Source organism: Mercenaria mercenaria, chromosome 4, assembly GCF_021730395.1.
Source record: "Mercenaria mercenaria strain notata chromosome 4, MADL_Memer_1, whole genome shotgun sequence".
Taxonomy (NCBI): domain Eukaryota; kingdom Metazoa; phylum Mollusca; class Bivalvia; order Venerida; family Veneridae; genus Mercenaria; species Mercenaria mercenaria.
In genome coordinates this window covers 54,530,961-54,549,809 of record NC_069364.1, presented here as the reverse complement: position 1 = coordinate 54,549,809, position 18,849 = coordinate 54,530,961, and the positions used below count along the sequence as shown (strand labels likewise).

Below are 18,849 nucleotides of genomic sequence, written 5' to 3'. Positions count from 1 at the left end.
TAAAGCCCAGGTAAGTTCAGTTCGTAATAAAGTGCTGAAAATTGGCTCCACAATAGCAAAAAAAAAAAAAAAAAAAAAAAAAAAAACGAAGTCCACGCACGCGGATACATTTAGACGGGGTGACCCCTCTGCGTGACCCCTGACTATCTACGAATCAAAATGCGGCTTTCGTTTTCAAGTTTATCATTTCTACTTTCATTTTATTTACTTCCGGAAATAGCTGAAGGTCGAGTGACGTCATTTTCTGTGTTGTCAGAAACATACATATACCTGGCGAGGTTGCATGAATATGTGCTGGCCGTCCTGAGGTTATTAGAGAAATCATTTTTTATCTAAAAATCAGTGCTTTTTCGACATTTCTTAACACGTCTGTATGAAAATTGACGTTTGAGACAAAAATGGTTAAACTAAAATGCATTTTAGGAAATCTGTATATTAGAGAAATCATTTTTGATCTAAAAATCAGTGCTTTTTCGACATTTTTTAACACGTCTGTACGAAAACTGACGTTTGAGACAAAAATGGTTAAACTAAAATGCATTTTAGAAAATCTGTATATCCTTTCCGCAGCCTTAACGTACTAAAACGTATTAGCGTGTGTCTGATGGCCCTTTCACGCTTCCGTAGAAACAACATTTATTACACGAAACTTATTTTGAAAATATTTCTGAAATGTCTAGGTCTGCAGCTCTCAAATACGGTTATATCTTACATCTGAGGCATATACTGACACTCTTAGACAACATCAAAAATGACATTTTGAGCGATTTGATGAAGTTCCAAAATCATCAATGTACCCTTGGTCCGTTACGGATCCCTGTGGGATTTGTGTTTATCCAGAGCTCAAATACTTTTTCATCGATTAAAAGCTGACATGCTGTACTAAAGCCCATGTAAGTTCAATTCGTAGTAAAGTGCTGAAAATTGGCTCCTCAATAGCAAAAATGAAAAGAAGAAAAAAAAGAAGTCCACGCGGATACATTTAGACGGGGTGACCCCTGCGCGTGACCCCTGACTATCTACGGATCAAAATGCGGCTTTCGTTTTCAAGTTTATCATTTCTACTTTCATTTTATTTACTTCCGGAAATAGCTGAAGGTCGATTGACGTCATTTTCTGTGTTGTCAAAAACATACATATACCTGGCGAGGACGGCCAGCACATATTCATGCAACCATACAAACTAACAGGACAAAAATTAGCATTGATATTACAAAGGTGCATTTTTAAAACATGCTGAAATTGTAACAAAACCTGTTTTATGATTGTCATCTATTCTTCAGTGCGTGTACGTGTTATAGTGATATTGACTAACAATTGGCTTGGGTGAGGGTGTATGTGAGGTTGGAGTTGGAGGGGTGGGGTAGTCGCGTGGTCGCGATCAGTTTTCATCTCTTTACACCACACTTCACACATTACATTACTACATTTCAAGTCATGTTTATACCTTACAATGAAATAAGATTACAAATTCACATTATGCCGCAAAATGGAAGCAGCGCAATTTTGACGTTACCAACTGGTCAATATGATTTAGTTAAATGTAGTATTTCTATCGATATCATAATCGTAACAACCATCAACAGTGGTATAATTATCATGATCAATTTGATAATTATCTTCTATTTTGACCTTATTGCATGCATTATTTATATCATCCTCTTTGTTTTCATTACGGGGATTAACTTTTTCCATGCATTTAGTTGCGTTCCAGTCTTCTAAAGGATCTTCTTACAGACTTCATTCACGATCACAACTGCAGTCGTTGCGTGTAAGAATTCATCCGAAAAATTCGTACACGGTGTTGTTAGATTTCCTGGCTCTTTGGGCTTATGGAGACCATTCAGTGTTTTCTGGATAAATAGTTCCGCTAGCCGGGGCTAGTGGGCATGAGAGGTGTTGCACAATCTTTTACATCCCGTGAACATACCCAGCACGAGTTTGCTCTTATTTTGTACATACAGGATTTAACTTGTAGTACTGGTTTACTTACGTTCAATGCTGACAATTTTCACTCTTATTTTCTTATGGGAGTATCCGTTACAAGGTTCTAATTAGACAGACAATCGTTTCGGAAATAACAGTACAAGTATCATTAAATTATCATTCCCTTAGTTTCTGACATAAATTATGCACAACATTTATTTACTGGTGATTTCAGAATATTAAGCCGTAAACTGTATCAGTATAAAACATACACGCGCACCTCTGGAATGAAACTGTAAGTAGAAGTTGTTTCAACATTTCAACGGACAACATTGTTCTGTGCCTGCATACCATCGGATGGAAAATCGAATCCTTAATCAGTTCTTGTCTAGCTATCCAGAAATAGAAACTTACAAGAAAATGAACAAAATGCAACAAAGAATTCAAAACTTTATCCTTTACTTCAGACTCTAAAATTGCGAATGCATAGTATATATACATTTTTTAAAAGTCTCATAGGAACATGCATTGGTAATACAATGTATTAAGTGTCGTACAAACCACATGGTTTATAATATTGAAACTCATTTGAAAGACTTGCATATTTTCAAAATAGCCAATCATCTAAAAAACTAGATTTCATGAAATACGTCTTGTAGTGGTAAGTTATTGTAGGATCTATCTTTCGTGACTAAAGGATGGACAGACAGACAGACAGACGAACGAACGAAAAACAAAATGACAAAATAAACTGTTGTACATAATTATTGTCCTTACTGCTTTCTATCCATGTGACAAGTTTCAAGAAAAAACTATCAAGTACATGGAAAGTTATGGCAAAATTCATCATTTGTGACTAATGGACAGACAGTCAGCTGAACGAATAGGTGGAAACATGGAGATAATGAAATAATGATAAGTTTTCTACCTGTATTCTGTCATTAAAAAGTTCTTGTTTTTGTAGGTTATAACAGGATCAATTTATTTGTCACATGTTGGGGTATTTGTTGTTACCACAGATATATGTGCAGATTTTCCGAACTGCCATCCTTACACCAAGTTTCCTGAAATACTATCTTGCACTTTTGAAATTATCAAAAGATTCCATTTTGTGTGACTGTCTGATGGACGGACGGACAAACAGACGGGGAGCAAACCAGAAGAGTGCTGATATTTTTATTTTTATTTATCCAGTTAACTAAAAGATTGAACATATATTTTTCTTTATGTGTCATTCACACGTAAACACCGTCGTCTTCAGTGTTTCCGTTTCTCAGCGAACATGTACATTCCATCTTTCGTTCTCATAACGGCTGAAATGTTCCTCTTAACTTTATGGTCAGGATCCAGTCTAAATGTAAAACTGAAATATACAGCATTAACAATTTGAAATGAGCAATCTTGTATAATCAGAACATATATATCTGTTATTGAAATATAGAAATATAGCACATGAATGAATCTAAATTGACATATAGAAGAAAAAATAATGTTGAATTTAATTAACTAATAGAATTCTTTAATGTTAAGATATATAACATGTAATCCACCTACATCCGTTGTTACACTGCATTTTTATACCGCTTCTGTGTCCAATTATTCACAGATCATGCGAACGCAGAGCTCTGCGTATTTTACTTACAGGTAGCTACGCACCTGCACAGTATACTTACTTTCTCAGCAACTTTGACAGTACAATCTTTTCTTCGTTCATTGCAAAGTTCTGTCCGATACAGTTCCTGAAAAAATATATGACAGCCATTTCAAAAATCTAAACTCGCCAAAATGAACCCGAATTAAATATGAAGGAAGTTAATTGTTGTACTTGCGCGCGTGCCCGCGTATATGCCTGCGTGTGCGCGCGTGTGTGTGTGTGTTGGGTGGGGGGGGGGGGGGGGATGCGAGGAACGGAAAGAAGAGTATAATGTGTCAAGCGCTCTTCGAGTTTATTATGCTTTGTGACTGCAGTGAGGTTACGAAGCCACTGCATACGAAGGCACAAATACTGGCTTGTCTAACAAGTCAAAACTACAGAGGGTTTAAACAAACAACACTTGTAAAAGGGGACCTGCATGTTCATGTATTTGTCGGATGCATGTGGTCGTTGGCTTGAAATCGCTGCGAGACTTAGATCTAAACCCGCTTTGGGTGTCAAATACATCCACGTGAGAAGCAACACAACTGGCGTAAGTTGTTAAACCGGCGATCCGCTCGTACCCTCGAAAAATTCCCCATATAATTAGGTTCGACACATGACCGTATTTCATCGACGTTATATAAAACGTAACAAAAGGAAAATACACATTGGAATGTTTTTGTAAGTTAGGATTTATAAAACAGAAACTCACCTAGGTCCAGCTGAAAACGGCACATACTGGAAATGGTCCATCTTATCGATATTTTCTTTAGAAAATCGTTCTGGTTTAAACTCCATGTGGTCTGGTCCCCATATTTTCTCCATATGATGGTACATCCATATATTCATAATGACCATGGTTCCTTCTGGGGCAATTCTATCGCCAAGATCATAATCTTGCGTTGTTTCACGCATTATACTAGCGACCGGAGAATGTAAGCGCATTCCTTCTTTGATACACATTGTTACGTAATCTAACTGGTTCAAGTCAGACCTGTTGAAATTTCGAATACTCGAGAGTGAATATAGAATAATTACAAATATGTTAATGATAATAGCTAAACTGATTAACGTATGTGTAAAGATACGGTGTACATAAGTAATACCAAACACTAATCTTGCATTTCTTAAATATTTGAAGTCAAACAATAACAATTCTGATATTACTTTACAATCATATCGAGGTTTTCCCCTCACCAACTCAAAGTAGCCACGTGCATTTTGCTTCTATCAGGGAAAGTAATACAGATTTTATGTGAATATCGATAAAACTTGAAAATTGCTAGTATAAGCGGTATACAAATATTCCGGCATTATACCATTCCAAATCATCAGTCTCCTTGTCGCCAAGTATCTCGTCAATCTCCGTCTGACATTTTTGTTGACATTCGGGATTTTCCGCCAGAGAATACATGATCCATGATATGGCACTAGCTGTTGTGTCATGACCTTAGAAAGTGTAAATAATGGTTTTAATAATCCTTAATCTCACTATAAATGCATTTTAGCCCTTATCATGCTTGACACGATTGATTCTACCTCTCCGACTAGTGTAGATCATGACCAGCCTGCACATCCGTACTGTCTGATCAAGATCTGCACTATTCGGCATTCAGTTATTATATTTTAAATGAGCACCCCTTTAAGCAGTTAATAGTATTTTTCAAATTGAAAGATGGACAAATTTTTTAGCAGAGTAAGGGTAATATTCGCTTGCAAAGTTTATATCACAACGATCTTTATAAACATTTAGAAGTCAGTGTTTTGTTTTCAAGTAATATGAAATAAGGCACTGCCTCAATCAAGAATCGATTCGATTTTAACTCTGAAGTACGTATCTCATTCGGTATATCGCATGTTACCGTAAAGGGATCGGTCCCGTTTTTGTTCCTTCGCGCAGGATCGATTCTCTATCAATGTAAAGGTAGATTCTGGAAATAAAACAACACCGCCCTATATATACTGATGTGCAAGACGTTGCGGTTCGGACAAGTTATGCGGACGCTTATAAGCATATTCTCCCAAGAAATCCGAAGTCAGACGCTCTATGCACGTGCCGGAACTACACATTTTTAATTCGATAGTATATACATGTATCTCATTCGGTATATGGCATGTTACCGTAGAGGGATCGGTCCCGATTTTCGTCGCGTATGTATTTCATAAAGCCTTTGAGAAAATATAAATATTATTACTCTTGTTTGTTTTAAAGACATGGCCTATTCTAAATTTGATGTAAAAGAATAATTTGTAGTTTTGAAATCTGAAATAAACTACATTTTAACCTTAAGCCTGCTGGCGGCAAGTGATTCAGCCTTTGCGACCAGTGCAGACCAAGATCAGCCTGCACATCCGTGCAGTCTGATCATGGTCTGCACTGTTCGCTATTCAGTCAGTAAATTTTCAGTGAACACCCCTTTGAATAATAAATGGCATTGCCCAAATTGAATGATAGACCAGTTCATTTTAGAAATTTAGCAGGGTAAAGGTTAATATCAGCACTGCAATTTACATGGCTGAAACATTACGCATGTCTTACTCCAAACATTTTGATTGTGTAACACTGGCTCTCTTTCAAAGTAAATAACAAAAAAAAAAAAACCCAACAAATCTTTACCTCTTTTACATTTTAAAGGTCAATATAAATGCATATCATGTACATGCATTGTGTTAATGTTTGTGGTCATTGTAATTTCAGTTAAGCGCCGTTTTTTCAACCGTATTTCACTTATGCAACGGCGAACAGTTAACCTAACTAGTGTTCCTGGATTATATAATAGCACTTTTCTGTTCTCCGCTAGTAACCGTAAACCTTTCCACATGAATAAGAGGTGAAGGACGAAATCATTTCCAACATTTTTATAAAGTCATCCCGAAGACATACGCTTGTTCAGGAAACAAACTCAAGACGTAATGATCTGTAGATTCCTGCTCTCCCAACTGAGCTAAGTGGACTGGCAGCAACCCGCGACTTCCGGATAAAGTTTTGTTTCTTACGCATATTACAGTTAAAACAACTGCTAGCCTATTAATTACTCCGAATATTTAAATCACCTTCAAATAGGAACGTGTCAACCTCATTCCGGATTTCCATTCTTGTAAGACCCCGACCTTCCTCGTCACACGCTGTTAGAAGGATATCCAGAAAGTCAACATACCGACTGCTCTTGGAACTTCCTCCTGTCTCTTCCTTTTACATATATACAGTGAGATAAAAGTGTAAAAGTTTCGCGATGAATGTTCAGAAAAAAAGAAGGAAAGAAATTTGTCAGTTAAAATACTGTTGTTGAAATAAATTACAATGTACATGAAGTAAGTTTCGACAAAATGCCAATAGACTAAGCAAACATTGTATCTAAACACAAAAAATATTAACAAGTTACTTCATACATATAAATGCAATAAAGGACAGACTTTTGGATTTTGTGATTTTCTTGAACTGTATTATGAATCAGGAACAAATGAGTTAACAATTTAATATTAACACGTGGATAGAGTCTAGCTGGAGGCTAGAGGTGGGGCAAAGAAGATCGCAAACTGTTTCCACTGTCATTTTCTTTTATACTTAGTAATATGATTTTTTTTATCACGAGCATTTTGATCATCTTTCGTGTAGATTTGAAAGGGTAAAATCTGATTTCATGCAGACTCGTCAATCCAAAAATATTGAAATATGAAATAAATACCAGTGCATCTCTCCGCTTGTCTATGATTTCCTCTGCAACTGAGTGTACATATTCACAATCTTTCTTGAACTGTCGCCCAACTGAACTCATATTCCAGATGGTGTCATAATACATAATTGGATTTCTGTGAAATTTGAGTGTATATACGCATTATATAATTATTACACACCAAATAAATTCGAAATACAGTGTACACCAAGAGACCAAATACATTCATTTCCGCGTTCCAGTTATGTGTTCATATGTTTTTATGTGTTTGAGTTTATATATAAGCATTTATTGTGAAAACGTAATGCCTATTTTTACAGTTAATGTTTGTTTTTCTATTAAAAAGATTATTTAAGTGTAATTCATACTCAGTGAATTTAGTAAAAGCAAGGAAATTATTTCGTTGTGACACTGGATTTATAAATGACCATGAAAATAAGATGCCATTTTTAACCGACTTATAACAACAACAGTCGCAGCGACAATGCATTATTCCAAATACATATCTGAATTCAAATACAAATTGTAAGACTATCTTAAATCTGAATAAACAAGGATTTGAATGAGGCACGCAAAAGAGAAATCTTACTTACAGAATTCTATATGTGACAGCATCTGTGATTCTATTAACTGTTTTCACATATGGATTAGAATCGCTGTAATTGAACAAGATAGTTGCTTTATCAAGATACCATAATGGTTAAAAAAATTAAAACCAAAAATGTCATGAAATGTTGTAATAGGTCTAAGAAGTAATGGAGTAACTGTTGGATTTTTATCGACATGTGCTACGGCGCCTGTTGGCGAATTTGGCTGCTGTACATCTGCCACACACACGCAATTTTAACTTGGCCGACAGTACAACAGGGTGTGCTTTTATGTAAAGGCTATAGTCAGCGGCCCGTTTACTTTGCCAATGTTTAACATAATTGAGGCACTTATTTGAATACCATCGAGAAGTTACATAAAAGAAAAACAGTCATTTAGGACGAGTATCTTTGGTTTTATATAAATTAATTTGGATCGTGTTTGCTGTCGTACTGTATAACAATGTTTGCTGTTAGTAATCCGTTGATTACGCCAGTGTTCAACATAACTGAGACTGAAAGAATGGTTAAGCGAACGGTTACACATACGAGCAGTTGCGGAAAGGGAACCAACTTTCATTTAGAAATAGTATCATTGGATTATAAAAAGCTATAGCTGATTCTCAGCTTGACAGCACATCTGCAAATTGCTCGCAAAGAAAGACGAGTAAAAATGTCTCCCATGCTTCGGTCATTTTCATTGTTTTAAACAAAATTCCTCTCGTCATACAGATCGTTAAGACAGGTCAAAATCATCGCCTAACATGGCTGAAGAGTTTGTTATTTCTGGATAGTACTTTCAGATTTGTTTTGGTTATACGGCAAGCAGCCGCACTAGTATTTTCTTGCTCTGTGTGTTTAACTTGAAAACTTCAACAAGTCTGAGAGTGTAAAAGAGTCTAGAAGACACACGAACACGAAAATACATACGCGTCGTACGTTTTTGACTGGATGTCTTATTTCCTATCTATAGACCTAATCAGCTTCAAAAAGTTCCCCACATAGAAGCACACTTTTTCCTAGTTTGCACAGTAAGACTACTCATTCTTCTAAACGATATAACTAAACACCGTCCATCCCGCCTCTAACACCATTTTCTGCATCAGAAATCACTGTTTTACGATTTTTGTTTGCAGTTAACATTTCTTGATTCATGTTTCATCATCTAATATATCAAAAGCTGCCTCATCACCATTTTAAACTGTGAATAAGAATTACGAAATGTCATGTCACAATCCTGTATTCTAATATGCTTGTCTCTGTTAAAACACTCTTACGCTAGAATGACGTCACGTTAACGTGCGATGACGTCAAAGTGTTTGTTGCGACCAAGAAAGAGCGTTGCTATATTTTATCTACTGTTTTAGATTAAGGGCATATTAGAATCGAAATAATGTATAGCACAAGCGTGTTTTAACGCTATTTATGCACTCGGGTGGTAATACGTCGTTGCGCCCTCGTGAAATTATTACGCCCGACGTATAACCACCCATCGTGCATAAATAGTGTTAAAGCACACTTTTGCTATAAATTATTTCTCAATTAAATGTATCTGAGATAAACAAACATACCCAGCATTCTGCACATCTTCCTTGTATGAAAATGCACACTTTAGTATTATCTCTAGCGTACACAAACACACGTTCTGGAACACGTCGAACCTTTCACCAACTTCTGCTTTTGCTGATATCTTTTTCTGAGTAATTCAAACAAAAGAAACAATAACACAACAATTCTGAAATACTTCTGATTCCAGATGCTGCATTTTGTCTGGTATAACTACTTTAAATACGAGGAGTGTTCGATATGAATTGCTTATTGTCCTCTAGCTCGATATCCAAGTGGAGCACGGTAAAAACCAATACCTGCCTGTATAGGGTTATTCAATACCTAGACAACGGTGTATAAATGTATATGTTAGACTAAGTGTAAGACATAAAATTTGCCATTTGAATACACGCAATCATTGACCACTGTAGTAAAAATGGTTGGTAGAAGCGTCGACAAGAAAGATGAAATACGGGCTTACAACAAAGCTTGCTTAAAACTTGGATGTTCTTTGAAGCAGCTGATGGCTGAACTTTCTACTGCTTTGGACTTTCTTGTGTGTCTTATGACACAGTTCGGCGGTGGAAAAAGAAATTTGAGTCTGGTGTAGAGTCCATCAAAAATGCACCGAAATCAGGTAGGCCAAAATCTGCATCTCGTAAAGAAATCGTTTCCAAAATAAAGGAAATCATTGAAGGAGTTGCCAGATTTACAATTCGTGATATTGCACGAAAGGTAGGCATATCACTATCAACGGTTCACCTTATTTTGAAGAAGCATTTGAAAGTCAGACAGATTTCTGCTAGATGGGTGCCACATCTGTTGACTGATGAGCAAAAGAGGCAACGGGTTAAAGTGGCCAAAAAGCTGCTTCAAATGTTTCCAAAATATGACAAAAAGCAGTTTACCAATGTCCTCACAGGTGATGAAACCTGGGTCCATTATTTTGAGCCCGTCAGAAAGGTTAGCAATAAGATCTGGGCCACTAAACACAGCAAACGCCCAATAATTGCCAAACGTTCTTTGAGTGCAAAGAAGGTTTTGTATGCAATCTTCTTCTCTGGTGAAGGAGTCGCAATAAAAGTGCCGGTGAAAAAGGGCAAAAGCATCACCGGAAAGTACTACAAAGACGTAGTACTGAAGAAACTGAAAACGTATTATCAGAAACGACGCCATGCCACTGGTTTTAAACATGTCCGTCTTCTACATGACAATGCCCCCGCTCATACCTCCGCAATAGGTACGGCGTTTTTGAAGAAAGAAAAAGTAACTGTTGTGCCTCATCCCCCGTATTCCCCAGACCTTGCCCCATGTGATTTCTTTTTGTTTCGAAATTGAAATCATTCCTTGCTGGGCGGAAATACCAGTCCCGACAGGCACTTGGACCTGCCATTCATCAGTACCTTATTACTGTGCCCAAATCAGCGTACCGTGACGCCTTCAAGAAGTGGATACATCGGCTGCAACTTTGCATTTCTAGCCACGGGGAGTACTTCGAGGGCATGAAATGAGCCCTTTTGGGCTAACTTGAAATTTGAAGTCTCTAGATAGAAATAAGCAATTCATTTCGAACATCCCTCGTATTTATGTAAATACGTTGATAAAGGTAAGATCGTCCGTAACATATTCTAGAAAGAGAACGACAAATCAAAATTCCATTTATTTATTTATTGTCTCAGGTTTAACGTCGAAGCGGCACAATTATAGGTCATATGGCGACTTTACAGCTTTGATGGTAGAGGAAGAGCCCAGGTGCCCCTCCATGCATTATTACAACACATGCGTGCACGGGTAGAACCGCAGACCTTCTGTAGCGGTAAGCCAGCTGGATGTATTCCTCACATGAAGAATTCAACGCTCCGAGTGAGGCTCGAAACTACATCTATGAGGCGCAAGTGAAATGCACTCACCGACCTTAACCACTCGGCCATGGAGGCCCCCAAAATTTTAAAGTACTGAAGAAGTTTTATACAAAAATATCACGAGTGGTTTTTAGAGTGTTAAAAGAGAAACTTACCACAAATATATCAGCAGACTGGTTAAACACTTTGGTGTAGGGTTTTAGTATCTCGAAGTGGAAAGCGGGAGTTAGCAGACGTCTGTTTCGCGCCCATTTTTCGCCATTGGCCGTAAGTAAACCTTCTCCGAGCCACGGTTGTAAAAGCTGATAAGGACCCCCAAATCCTTTTGCTTTGGGTTCTGATACATGTTAAACAGTAAGAAACGTTAAATATTGGCAATCCGGACAGAAAAAATACTGTACACTTCATCTCAGCAGTATCAAGACAACTATAAACAACTGCAACTGACATGAGTCTTATGCATTTCCACTATCGTCCATGAACAGGCTCAATCAAACCGAGCCTGCAACATTTTCGTTTTTGTCGTTTTGAGCGACCTGTGAAGTTTCTACTTTTCTCTATTTTAACTAAACCGCACTTCTTTCTGCTCCTCGTATTTTGTAATATTGTTTATATAATACATGTCTGAAATTTTTCAGACATTATTAGAGTTAATTTGATAATAGCATGGTATTATTTCAGTGAAGTTAAGTAATATAATGATATCTTTTATTCGTTTTACTACCTCGACCGAATTTAGTTTCGGAATTTCTAGTATGTAACGGCGGGCAATGTATAACAGATGTTTCTGGATTCTATATCAGTACTATCAAGTTCTCCGCAAGTAACTGCCAGTTCCTCCACATGAATCAGAGGTGGAGGACAAAACGACTTCAGACACAAATTATTTTATCTATCGTCTCAGAGAACATATGTCTCGCCCGAGGATCGAACTCACGATCCCGTGATCGGTAGATCTGTGCTCTCTCTATTGAACTTAGCGGGCGAACCAGTCAGATACAGTAGCACGAGGCATGCTTTAAAAGTTTTGTTGAGAATCTGTCTTTATGAAAGCTAGCTCAGTTAAATTAAACTTTCTAACTGCAGTTCAACATAAGATTTGTTTTCATTTAAATACATGTACGCTCTCTACATGCACTGCATCAATGAACAGGGGTGCTATAGCTTTTCGAGAAGACACGCCTTATTCTCGCACCCTTAAACCCCTTAAACGCCTTGTATTGTTCAAACTCCATGAATTTATTTCGTGCTTGTAATCAATGTACCCAGCGAGCCATTTCTTGAAGGACCATAGTGGTAGCAGATCAAGTTCTAAGGCTGTGTATGGTTTGTTTTACCTGTTCTTTTGTTGAACGATTTTTATTGCAGTTTTAAGTATAATGAAAAGTAAGTAAGATATATTCTAGGATCTTAGTACATATATCACTAGTCACAATATCCCAGTCAATGCTTACCATTGCTTTTACATATATTCGCCATCACTTTTGGACTACACGGCATTACGATTGGTTTCTTCAACATGCCCCAGAAGAAAACATATCCCTGTTCACTTCCATAGTTGTTAGCCATGTCGAGAAGAAACATCGTTAATTCATGAGGGTCAGCTGGGAACTGAAATATAATGTCGATGACAGGATATGTGTATATATAGGTCTTAAAATAGAATTAATTTAGATATATAGATCAGATTGATTAGGACTTATTTGAAAGTTATATGATTTCGCAACACGTTTACATATAGAACAAACTTTGTCCACCCTTCACACTTGCTTGTTAGCACGTTGGCTAATCCATGTAACAGTTTGGTATCGTACACACATGCAAAAAAAATTGCCCTGTTCGGATAACATTTTTGCTTATAATGACTGATTTTGAAAATATAAATAGTGCTGATGACAGGAAACGTCTGTCTTCCACGGCAAAAAACGTCTGTCATACTTTCTCAGTACTATTCTCAAACACTTTGTCCATTTGTTTTCAGTGACCAAAATGTAGACAAGTCGAAAGATTTCCTGCGGCCAGAAGTTAAACAGACCAGAAATTGTTATTGATGTTTGTGTGACCACAGTCTAAAAAGTACTTTATGGGTGAAAAGCGAGCTTGTTTTTTTATCGTACCATTATGCTTTAATGTAGGAAATATTACTCCATTCTACTTGTTTTACAAGTAGATCTATGAAATATGTATTTCCAAAGAAGTATGAAATACACAGAATCGCAACAGGAGATAATCTATTTTTAATCTAATCTAAATTTATTTTTATAGCTCTTTGTAATTTCTTAATTCTGAAAGTCATTGTTTTGAGCAAAATAACTATATTTCCCGTTCATGTATAACATAGCTTTTATCTCATCTGGTCACATTCCTTGACTATTGAAACACTTTACTAGAGCTGTCACAAATGTGATTCATGCTTTCACCTGGACGTCGTTGACATATAGAGTAAAACAACACAGAACCATAATCCAGGAAATTAAAGAGCATTTAAAAATCTCTTATGCACAACTAAGTATCAATATTGATCATTGCTGAAAGTTTGAATAAATTATATGAAATAATGAATAAGGAATTCAGATCACAAGCAGTTCTCTATATATCATATAGCTCGCCAGCTATATTGCGAAAACGGCGTTCCATAAATGCGATAAACCAACAACATATCGGTAAAAAATCACGTGATATCACCCATTCCCCATGTGCTACACTACTTGTTGCATTCCAATATACCTGCGGCCTTCAGGCCGCAGGTAATAACGTTCACAATGGAAATTGTGCGAAGTGTTTGGAGAAAGTAATGTAAAAAGTGGAATACGCTTTGTGCATAGGAAAGGCACAGGGAATGTAATTACTGATCCTACCAGGTGTTCTATTGAAACAATTTGATACAAGCTAAACTGCAAAAGTGGATTATCTGCACTATAAGATACCGGTACTTACTGGTATTTCGTTTTTTATCGGTTTGATAAATTATTATTTTACTATAAGTAAGTTGAAAAATCATAGGAAGCAGGCACATATCAAACACATATGAATAAATCCTAAATGGTTTTGTTGTGCAAAAAAAACATACTTTATAGATTGAAATGATATAAAGTTGTTTATATTTGCCTTTTAGCTACTAATTTTTACATGTGTCCATAATAGCAGTGCATAGGGGTCTTACCACGTTATTGTTGTTACTTATCCTTTTCGGACCTTTTCCCCCTTTCATTATCTTTAGCCTCGTTTTGAGCGGAAAACATCGGAAAAAATACAGAGAAGTTTTTCTTATTTTTTTTTTCAGCTACATATTCTTCTGATAATCGATAATTTTAGCAGTTTTTTCTTAATTATATAACTAACTTTGATTTGACTGAGTAATTTACGTACGAATTACGGGTAAACTTAAAATTCGGATAGAACAAAGAAGGAACAAAGAAACACGTTTCTGACCTACTTTTGGCAATTTATAGCGTGGGTTGTAGCCGATCCCATTGTTCTTACTACTGCCAATACTTTACAATCGTCACTTTACAATATTAACTATGCCACTTCCCATTAACATTCTTATACCAGGTCATTCATTCACTCGAAGGCTACAGAGATGGTGTGTTGAAAATCAGCAGATAAATATGAATCTAGATTCCAACAGGTTGCAGATATTCTGGCATGGAATATGTGGAGGGAATGTCATTGACCCTTGTCGTCAGACCTCTGGTTGGACTGGTTTTGGACTTTGCTATGTCCTACTTTATGTCACAATTTTATAGCTATGTAACTAATTTTGTACTACGTTTTGATAACTAAATAATATTACTTTCTAATAAAACGTCTGACATTGGTTAGATGTCAGACATTTTCAATCCACTTTTATCTTGTGTCTTTATTGTGACATAAATGAACTGCATCGGCAGTGGAGCGTAAATATAAAACCATACTTTATAGATTGAAATGATATAAAGTTGTTTATATTTGCCTTTTAGCTACTAATTTTTACATGTGTCCATAATAGCAGTGCATAGGGGTCTTACCACTTCATTGTTGTTACTTATCCTTTTCGGACCTTTTCCACCTTTCATTATCTTTAGCCTCGTTTTGAGCGGAAAACATCGGAATAAATACAGAGAAGTTTTTCTTATTTTATTTTGTTTTTTCCACATACCGCCCCACCACCCACCTTGCTCTGCTATTATGTTTTGTTTGAAAATGTCGCTGAACAAGTTTTCTAGTCACAATGTCTTATTATAATGATGCTTTCTTTTCCTTGATCTGTTATATCTAGTCAAAGTTTTTAAAGTTATTGGACTTTGCTTTGTCCTACTTTATGTCACAATTTTATAGCTATATAACTAATTTTGTACTACGTTTAGATAACTAAATAATATTACTTTCTAATAAAACGTCTGACATTGGTTAGATGTCAGACATTTTCAATTCACTTTTATCTTGTGTCTTTATTGTGACATAAATGAACTGCATCGGCAGTGGAGCGTAAATATAAAGTACGATATTGTGTCTTAAATCGTTTTCATTGCAAGGGAAGTAAAATAATAGATATATCTGCTTATAAATACTTGTCCAAGGCAAGAGATGTCATTCTTTGCGGATCACAACTTTAAATTAAATAATTGATATCAACAAAACTATCATACATTGCACATTTGTGAAATAATATATAGGAAAATACTCATTTTCCTGTCTTTGATGTTTCTTTATAATATCACAATCTGTCAGGTTTTAAAAAAGATAAACAAAAACGTTACCTAAATCGAGTTTTTTGGCCTTGTGTACCATATCGAAAAGTCACCTGTGTTGGCCAACCTGGTAAGGCATGCTAAAAATACACGAGCTTTTAAGTCATGTTGGCAATAGCTGGATTCCGTACCAACGGATTAAAATTTAAATAGAGTTTTCTCACTCTGTTTAGGATTATTATTAGCGTCTTAAACATGACAGCCTGTAAACAGGTAAAATATACCTTACAGGAACAAAAGAAAAAACACGTGATAAAAATATGCTGAAGCACTGCAATACTGAAACGCTTGTAGTAGTATTCAGAGTGATTGTACATGTCAAGGTTTTGGAAATATTCTTAAAATATAGAAAATTGGGTATAGAAAGATTAATGGCTGTACGAATCCCCAATGATAACGTGGTTAGAACGAGTCCATTTTAAAAACAACAATTCGTAATGCTTGCCAAGTTAGTATACTGCAACATAGCTCAGTCTACTGGCGCTTGACCAGAATGAAAATGCACACCCTTAGTAAATTATCAGAACCATGGTCATAAACGGGGAGATGCACTGATCTATTTTAATCGTACTTTTCTCATCCTAAACGCGCAGTTCGATGAATGGGTACCAAGTATATTGAACAAGCGGTTTCTCCAATCTTGCGCTATGCAGCCATATTGACTCAATATTTCATATATTTGCAGTGATACTCCACATATTTTATGTTACAGAAAAAAACTTGCGTGAACTTCCCTAATGAACATCCGGCCTAGAGGTCACAGCAGTTGCACATATTAGGCGAAATGTAAACAAACAAAAACAACTTGAAATGATGAATGAAATTCATCTTCGAAATGAAGATCTTAGAATTGAATTTGAAGTCATAAATTGGTATACATCTGTACTGTTTATTTAATCCACAAATTGTACATTTATGCTGCATTATGCACATTTTAGCGTACACGTGAAGTTAAACGACGACTAACATACATTTTCACAACAGCAAATCAGAATAGTTTTGTAATCTCAACCAGAACTTCACTAGGAAAGTTTTTTCTGTAACATTGATGAAACTATAAACTACGCGCAGGAAGCTCTAAGAGGAATGTAACCGGTACGAAATGGAAGATAAATTACCACTTCTTCAATATCCATAGTACACATTTACCGAACTGCGCGTTTTGGGTGAGAAATGCGCGATTGAAATGGGTTAGTATATTTTCCCGTTCACTGCCATGGTTTTTATATTATGACTAGGGGTAGGGTATAAAATGTGCGGAGGCATTTTTCTGGTCTGATGCCGGTTGCTCAGACAGGTAAAATGCATATAACAATTGGATATAAGCGAATAATATTTTTGTTTCTTTCTTTGATGGTTTGTATTTGCATATATGTCCTTATACACATGTATAATATAATACCATGTTCATTATTTGCTAAAGTGCGTGAATTTAATCAATATCATGTTTGATATGTTGCTACACCTTTCTCATCTGCCATATCGACTGTAGATATTTCTTTGTCATGTTGTCACAGAACACATGAAGGAATCTAAAAATTTTATGCTAAAATGAAATAAAAATTACTGTCGAAACCGAGTTTCGAACACACACGGCAAAAGATCTGTTTAATCTGGACAGTTTGCTTCACCTCCGAGCTAATTTGTAATTGGTACTATAGATTTTAACATTATAGAAAAATCTATGTATACATCAAGTAGTACATTGTTTAAACATTCCACTCCGATATCGGACTGTGCTAACGCATTTGTAATCATTACACTGTGGCCTAGATAATGACCTCTAAAATTTAAACCGTTTACAATTTAACTGGGGCTATTTCTTAATACTTTCACTTTTTGTTTAACCTAGTTTATTTTGAAATTTTTTCTTCAACGTATCAGCGCGACTGTAGTTTCGTTTCTCAGTGTAAAGAAAATGTTACTTACATGAACGAGGCTGCCAAATAACCAATGACATTTTTCCGGTCCTTTTGCCCCCTTGAAACGCTGTTTAAGGTGCCGTAAACGGACAATGAACGAAACAATATGGTAGAAAATAAAAATTCCTAATATTGGTAGAATTGTTTGTAAAATCAAGGAAAATCTAGGAAACACTTCCATTATGGATCAACACTGCATTATAGATCAACGCTGTAATCTCTAAACACTCCTACCAATTGTGTAGTCGGCGAAAAGTTTTATGCGGGCCCAGTTTAACAATAAATATATATTACGACTGTTTCACAAAACTTGAACATGTTTTTTTTTTTTTTTTTGATAATTTTACACATTATGTTTCTTCCCTCCAAAGGCAACAGAAAAATGGAGAAGTCGTTTACGCCACACCTACAGATTGTTATCTGGTTACATATAGTATTGATAAATAAATCTTATTTTTCGGTGTGGCGTTCAAGTAGCTTCATCACTGCTGGCTGTATCACGGGTACTAAACTGTGCATGCGGTACCGTCTGCGCCGATAAGAGAAAAAAAGTTAAGATATTTACCAAAAATTCATTTCTTTTGCGATGTTGAACTGTAAAGATCTGTAAGAAGATTCATGCAGGCAAAAGTAGCAAAATATCACTTACAGTTGTACGCTTAATAAAGCTGGCATTAAAATACTTAAATAGCAATCTTTACCCTTGGAGTTTTTTTTGTATAAAACAAGTTGAAACTTAAGTCAATGCTCGCTTACCAATCTTTTTCAGGTGTTCCAAATGTCATAAACCCCAGTCCCCGGGGTAAAATGTTCAGCAAGGACCTAAATTAAACTTCATTACAAGCATCTTATTGTTCGAGTTTTGGGGGTAAAATATTCAGGATGACCGACACTACTGGCTTAATTATTTCAAGGAAAAACCATGATTGTTTATAAAACCACTTTCTGGTTAGTTATTGCA

General features: G+C 36.1%; 1 protein-coding gene across 1 annotated transcript; it reads right to left on the bottom strand.

Annotated features, from left to right (window-relative positions):
* Positions 1 to 3,094: 3,094 nt before the first annotated feature.
* LOC128556381 (cytochrome P450 4F1-like) lies at positions 3,095 to 18,571 on the bottom strand. The gene is made up of 11 exons (XM_053541299.1): positions 17,896 to 18,571; positions 12,688 to 12,844; positions 11,389 to 11,570; positions 9,395 to 9,519; positions 7,830 to 7,892; positions 7,249 to 7,372; positions 6,617 to 6,752; positions 4,882 to 5,011; positions 4,275 to 4,556; positions 3,600 to 3,665; positions 3,095 to 3,289 (listed from the first exon to the last, which is right to left on the bottom strand). The coding sequence occupies exons 1-11, from the start codon at positions 18,067 to 18,069 to the stop codon at positions 3,184 to 3,186; spliced, it is 1,545 nt and encodes a 514-aa protein (XP_053397274.1). The 5' UTR covers positions 18,070 to 18,571; the 3' UTR covers positions 3,095 to 3,183.
* Positions 18,572 to 18,849: the final 278 nt, after the last annotated feature.